Source organism: Vicia villosa, linkage group LG6 (genome assembly GCF_029867415.1).
Source record: "Vicia villosa cultivar HV-30 ecotype Madison, WI linkage group LG6, Vvil1.0, whole genome shotgun sequence".
NCBI lineage: Eukaryota > Viridiplantae > Streptophyta > Magnoliopsida > Fabales > Fabaceae > Vicia > Vicia villosa.
In genome coordinates this window covers 146183877-146190992 of record NC_081185.1, presented here as the reverse complement: position 1 = coordinate 146190992, position 7116 = coordinate 146183877, and the positions used below count along the sequence as shown (strand labels likewise).

Here is a 7116-nt window from a genome sequence, read left to right as displayed (position 1 = left end):
CCATCTTAGAATTGAAAATGGGTGAAAAACGCACTAGTCACAACTGAAAACTGCTTTCAACAGCATTGGCATTTTGTCCCATTCTCTCATCATTTTGCATCTAAATAATTTTATTTGAAAAAGTAGTATAACTTGTTTGTCAAACACCATCATTGTACCTCCATTTTGTATATAATGTATGAGAAAAATAACTTAAAGCACCATATCGAGCCAGACAAAGTGCACTGCACATACACATCTAAGGAGCACTCACAGTGTGTACTAGGAACAACAAAAAATCAGAAAATCATTTCATTGCCCGTGTAGGGAATAATAATAATAAATGAGTCATTGCCAACACTACTCAAATCAATTCAATTGCCACAAACAATCAAAGAACGCCAGTGAGAAGGGAAAAAAATGTTTCAACTCGAAAATCTAATGCCTTATCGCAGTGTTGCGATTTCTCAAAGTAACAATTATGAATGGAGAAATCCAAGTTAGTTGTGGCTAAAGTTCATAGAATGTTAGCTAAGTTGATCCATAGAGCCTATCACATGAAAATCAAGCCCTCTTGTCCTTCCAGGTGCACCCCCTTTTAGTGAGGAAACATCTAACATGATCCTGTCAAGTTTAAATGAAACATCAGCACCTTTCTAACACTATAGTGCTAAAAAAGTAAGGAAAATTATAGGACTAATCTGAATGATCCAGTACTTACAAGCTCTTTGACTCTTTATCCGGCCCACAAGAGATGCAGTTTATGATGATTTTGTCGTCGAGTTTAGACACGGAATGGTCCATTGGTAGATTAATCTCTCTAGGTGCGGCTAGATTAACAGAAATATATACAGTCAATATAATATATCATGATGATCGTCTCGGCTTTAGAAACTGAAACTATTCACTCAGTTTCACTCGTTTAAAGAATTCTTACCTGATTTCGGTTGAGCAGTGACAAAACCATTAAGTCCTAATAATTTCTGCAACAACGGATATATACTTATATTAGGAAGATGATAAAACTATTTCAAAACTCGAGAAGTTTTGTTTTAGCGGGAGTTACCTTAAGTCTCTCATAAGACTCCTCAAGATTGTCATTGTATAAGATGAAATCGAATATATTGGAAGACTTTCCTTGTTCGATTTCAGCCGAGGCATTACGCAAACGCTTAAGGATCTGCTCCTCTGTCTCAGTCCCTCTGGTTTCGAAGCATTAAGTTAAGCCAAAATTTTGGACCGATGAAAATTAAATATGCATTACTATTCGAACACTACTCACCTGTCACGAAGGCGCTTCTCAAGCTCTTCCATTGATGGGGGGCAGACAAAGATGAATATGGCTTCAAGAGAACTAGCCTTCACTGATCTTGCTCCTTGAACATCAATATCAAGAATACATCTCTGCAAGTATTATAATGGCTTAGGCTTCATTTTGATTAGGGCAACAGATGGTTCGATAATAATAACTCAAGATGTTAAGACAATCTTTACACTCTAGATGTTATAGATGTTTGTATAAAAATCGATCAGAATTCAGAATAATAGTAAAGTAGAAGGAACTTACTTTTCCTGCATCTGCCACAACTTCAACAGCTTCAACACTGGTCCCATACAAATTACCATGGACAGAAGCAAACTCGAGAAACTTTCCATTTTTAATCTCTTTCTCCATCACACTCTTCTCAGTAAAATGGTAATGGACCCCGTTTTTCTCCATATCTCTAGGAGCACGGGTGGTGTGGCTCACAGAAAAACCAAACATAGATGGAAATTCCTTCATGAGCATTGATATCAGTGTTCCTTTACCAACTCCAGAAGGACCACTAATAACAATAGGTTTCTCAGAATTGCCAATCACACCCTTACTCCATGCAACAACCTCTGTCCCCAATTTTTTCCGCTGCTGCCTAACATAATCGGTGTCCACCTGGTATCAATTACGAAAAATCAGCATTTTTTCACTTCCGACTGACAGCATGTTAGTGACAACAACACATGTGATTACATTCAATTATGTATGTTTCTCAAATTACTACCAATGTGAAGTGAACCATGTCGGTGCTTCTTCGTTTATAATACAATTTAGAAATCTACAATGCATTACCATAGTCCCTTCATAAACTCACTCACCTCTAGGAACCATATTTGATCATCTGGTTTAGAACCCTTCTTAAGAACAAGAATCCGGTTCTCGAAAAGCACAGCCGAGTGGCCTTTGCATGACAAGGGTTTAGTTCCTAGCACAGTTGGGTAAACCCTGCACAATCCAAAATAATTATCAGCAACAAAAAGCCTTACTAAAACATCTATGAAGCTAAGAAACTTCAAACTGACCATTCTCCAAGACTAGGGTCAAAAATTTGAACGTCAATGGACAAAGTTCCATCATCAGCTCCAACAGTGACATACTGTCAAACACATGGAGGCCCAGTTTTTGTTTTAGGCATAAATTGTCTAACTAACTAACCTAATCAATAAACAACAACATACATATATACATACATAACAAAAGATGATCTAGTATAATCTTACCGTTTTATCGCCGAAGATAGTCCTTGTTTTGCAAGTTCCATTTGTTAATTCAAGGCCACTAAGAGGCCCATCTTGAAGGTCATCATCAACAAGGAATGCTGGTGCTTCTCCCTAATGATCACAATTCACAACACCATAGAAAAATCAAATCATACACATGATAACAAGATCACTTTGATCCACATTTCAACATCACAATCTATTAACATTCTCAATAGAAAGGGATATCATATATACTTACCATATAGAAATTTGTGTATATAATATATAATCCTTGTTTAAACCCTGACCTAAAACCATATCAAAAACAAAATGAATAACATAGAAAATATTAAGGGATCTAACAATATATTCAAAACTACCATTAGAAAGCATAAAAATGTGAAATTTTAAAGAGAGGTTGGATCAAAGCATGAAACAGAACAAGACCCAAGACCCAGTTGATTAAAAACACAAAAGAACAAAACCCAGATCGCAATGTGAAAAAAGATGAAATCTTGAAGAGGTTGAAACGGTGAACGTTAAAGTTACCTAAGAGAGAATGAACCTTAAAAAATATGTATTTGGTTATGGTAGAAGAGAGTTAGTTTCTGTTGTTGTTATGAAAATGAAGATGAAAATGGAATAGGGAAAAGAGAAAGAGAGATTGAAGAAAAAGTAAGGAAGAAAATGATATATTTGTAGGCGGAAGAAAGAAGAAAAGCAAAAGGGGCGGCTTTGAATTTACAAACCTTCAAGGGCAGGCAGGACCTGTTGGTTTCTGTTTTCTTGTGGGGTGCTTATGAAGCTTCTTCTTTTTGTTTCTTATATTCATTTTGGTAAATTATATATTTCCCTTTTTATTTTCTTTTATCACATTAATTACAATTTTGTCAGATTCCTTGAATTAAAAATATTAATATCACACATTTTTAAATATAATTTAAGTGTTTTTTAATTTAGAAATAAATACTTCAATTTTTATTTCACTATTCATATTTATGTTCAATTTAATCAGAAATTATGGGTTCAGATAGAGTAAAAACATACACTAATATTAAATTTTTTGAATGAAACTTTTATCACCTGTTATAATTCTTTTAATTTAATGATGAATTAATCTCTACACACAAAAATATTTAATGATTATTAAAAATTATTTATATTTATAATAATGATGAATACTCAGTAAAATTCTAATACACTTCACTTTTTATTTCATTTATTTTAATGTAAATTAAAATATATATATATATATATATATATATATATATATATATATATATATATATATATATATATATATATACTACAAGTAAATTATAAATAAATTTATCATAATTATAAATAAATAATTAATATTATATAAATTTTTGAAGAATTATTTTATTGTTTTTTGATGTTCTTTAAAATATATCATATTTATTTTTAATTTAATAAAATGAGAATTTAAAAGAGTTTACGTAAAAATAGAAAATTTAATTTTATGATTAAATCTATTTTATTTGAACAAAAAGTAGGGTACCTTTTGGTCAAAAGAAAAAATAAATGAAAAAGAAGTATCTTATTCCTAGATTGTGAGGCTTCCTTGCGGTGCTAGAAGTTCCTGTAGAATTCAAGTGGTGAAGTTGGTTGACAAGTGGGGGGGATAAAGAACAGTTTTTAGAGGTGACGTAGAGAAATTTGTTTTCACAAGTACTTTTTGATGAAACTAGTAACAAACCCGTGCGGTCGCACGGGTTCTGGTATGTGACGCGAATTCGTTTTTCATGTATAATTTTGTTTTTAAGATATATATATTTTTAAAAATAGATTGTTGTTTATATTACATGGATAATTATTTAAAAATTAGCATAATCCAATAGAAAAAATATTCGTGAAAATACAAATTTTAAAGGCAGTTATAATAAAAAATTTTAAATAGTAAATATAGAGTAAAAAAGCATGATTGATTATCATCAAATGACAGGTATTATGCCACATTTATTTTGATAATGAGCATTTTAATTAGCAATAGTTAAATAGTAAGAGTTTATTTTAATTTTAAAGAAATAATTATGATAAGATAAGCCCAAAGATGGTGAGGAAGACTAAGAAGAAACAATAATTAAAAAGTAGAACTACTAATATAAATGAATAGAAAAAAAGTATAATCAAAACCATTAAAAAATGAAATTAATAGAATAGTGAAGCTGTTAAGAAACTTGTTTAATATATATATGTAAAAATAAATTATTCGTAATGGGAAGTTGAACTATATAAAAAAAAAAGTTGGAAATAAATTTAATAACTGAAAGGACGCAATAAGTTTTCAATTTTCAATAAAAAATATATTTGGAAACCTAAACATTTCAACTTGGAAAACGTAACTTTCTAGAGAAAACGTTAATAGCAAAGTCTCGGTGTCTGGGTCTTTGTTTCATAGTTACTTTGAAAGGTGATTTTGTTCTAGATAGCAGCACCCGTACGAAGCATCCCAAGTCATCGAAGCATATCTGTGTCAGAGAATGGAAGGAAGCTCAGTGAAGCGTTCTCGAACAACCGTTTCAAGGTAAGATGTTGTTAAAATGTTGTCGTCCTCGAACCAACCTCTTCTCGAAAACCATAAAGTAACAGACGATATGTTGTTGGAGATATTGTTGCATGTAGTTATAGTGGCCATAGGATTGTATTAACGTTTTTGTAATTTGATTTCCATGCATGTATATTGATGAACCTTCAAACCCTGGATGTCACTTTAGGAAAAATAAATGGGTTAAAAAAGTTAAATGTAATGTTTAAAGATAATGCCGGTTTCTGATTGCTCGAAAAACTCTCTTTGTGCAGATGCGAGGAAGAACGTGTTGAAATCCAGGGCATTTCGAAACGCACTCGGAGTGGTGTTCTCAAGCAAATGCTGGAAGAGTTACGTGCTGTCAAAAAAGAAAGCATGGCTGCGATTGAAGAAATCGAGGAATATACGGTGAAAAAAGAAGCAGATGTTGAGGAAGAACTTCCTGGTGGATTGGAAAGACATGGTTTGGAGCGTGAGGAGATTGCAGTACGCTGTAAGAAAGGGAAACGGAAAGAACAGGCTCAAGTCAGTGCTGGTGGGCATGGAAGAAAAACCTATCATGCAGCTGTTTACCGTGCGTCATTTCAATCATCTGCAACCAGAAGGTACTTGTTTCGTCGTTTTTAATAGTTAAAACCCAGGGTTTTAGTAACAAAGTTAAATTTTTTTGTAAACCCTAGTCTGTGACTAAGCATTTGTAGTTTGTTTGGACATTGTGTGGCAGAACTAAATCTTATTCGGGGTCAGGCAAACAAAACGGAAAGGGAGCCGCCGCTGCAATGAGTAATGATGGGGGCAGAATGCGGCGTGAAGTTAAGGAGAAAGCCTCAATATCTGGAACTGCTGGCAACGGTGAAAGGAGAACCCGGCAAAGAAAGTATCATGGAGTTACCAATGCTTCAAGGTAACTTTGTTGTATAATATTCTATACATAGTCGTGTAATACTAAATACTTCGCTGAAGTATTAGTTACAAATGTAAAAAGTAGGACATTAAGGACTCATATTTCTTATTGAATTGTTGTAGGGATGGAGGAGCTGACACATATTTGGAGAAGGTGAAAGGGAAAGCAAAAGTTGTTGGAATGAAGGTGAAAACAGAACCTGTTGTTGAGGAAGACGATACGCGTGGATTGGCAACAGATGTTTTGGGGCGTGAAGCGATTTCAGTAGTCAGTGAGAAAGGCAAAGGGAAACAACAGAATCTGACCATTGCTGCAGGGCATGAACGCAGAAGGTATCATGAGTCTGTCTACCGGGCATCCTTCCAACCATGTGGTTCTCGAAGGTATTTATTTATTGTGGATTGTATTAGCCATAGTCATTAAAGTATGTATTAGCCGCTCGTTTAATAGGTTCAAAGGATGATAACTTAGTTGTCATATTTGTTGTTGTATGTTTGTAGCAATGGAGGAGCTGACAGATTGCCGTCGAAGTTGAAAGGCAAGGAAAAAGCTGTTGGAAGGTAGTATTTTATTGTCAACCTGTTCAATATGTTTACTACTCCCGCAAAAAAACCTAACTTATGAATGTTTTATATATTTCTTAATGTCTTATTTATGTAGGAATTCGGCTCCAAAAACAGTAGGAATGAAAGAAGAAAGCTGGACCAGATTGGTTGACAACCCAGTCAAGCTGAGAAACAATGTCCTTGTTAGTTTCTTTTCTTTTCGTAAAATAATATTTAGCAATGATGCACAATGTTATGGAAACTAAGTTAGGTTTTTTCTTTTTTGTTTCAGTTTATTCCGAGAGCAGTTATCCGTGCATGCATACACGGTAAGATTGAAAGAATAAAGCTGATCGATCGCGACAACAATGTTCCTTATTATTGTGAGATGACAAAGAGGGACAACACTGTGGACCGGTATATCTTTGGTGGATGGTCTGATTTCTGCAAAGACCGCAACCTTCAAAAAGGTGACACCCTGCGTTTTTGCATCAGACATCCTCCGGTGGAAGAGATCTCTGTGGCGGTCCAACGTGGAAAAGCTTATTGTATAAGTTGTTTAACTGATCGAGTAGCATCGTTTATTACTTTTTGGACAAATGTTAAAATGTTATGGTTTT

The 7116-nt window shown here is 33.9% G+C and overlaps 1 protein-coding gene across 4 annotated transcripts; it reads right to left on the bottom strand.

Annotated features, from left to right (window-relative positions):
• Nucleotides 1-278: 278 nt before the first annotated feature.
• LOC131612655 (guanylate kinase 2-like) lies at nucleotides 279-3340 on the bottom strand. Of its 4 annotated transcripts, none has more exons than XM_058884419.1 (11): nucleotides 3246-3340; nucleotides 2756-2804; nucleotides 2515-2625; nucleotides 2317-2390; nucleotides 2113-2239; nucleotides 1547-1909; nucleotides 1262-1383; nucleotides 1046-1181; nucleotides 917-962; nucleotides 701-809; nucleotides 279-603 (listed from the first exon to the last, which is right to left on the bottom strand). In XM_058884419.1, exons 2-11 carry the CDS (start codon nucleotides 2756-2758, stop codon nucleotides 507-509), a joined length of 1188 nt encoding a protein of 395 aa, XP_058740402.1. In that variant the 5' UTR covers nucleotides 2759-2804; nucleotides 3246-3340; the 3' UTR covers nucleotides 279-506. The 4 variants fall into 4 exon arrangements, with proteins under 4 accessions (XP_058740402.1, XP_058740401.1, XP_058740404.1 ...); XM_058884418.1 differs by lacking the exon at nucleotides 3246-3340 and adding an exon at nucleotides 3046-3200; XM_058884421.1 differs by lacking the exon at nucleotides 2317-2390.
• Nucleotides 3341-7116: the final 3776 nt, after the last annotated feature.

Coding starts and splice junctions, on each gene's coding strand:
- LOC131612655 (XM_058884419.1), bottom strand. Junction 1,384..1,546: donor TTGTGGCAGATGCAGGAAAA/GTAAGTTCCTTC, acceptor TAATACTTGCAG/AGATGTATTCTTGATATTGA. Junction 963..1,045: donor AGTCTTATGAGAGACTTAAG/GTAACTCCCGCT, acceptor CCGTTGTTGCAG/AAATTATTAGGACTTAATGG.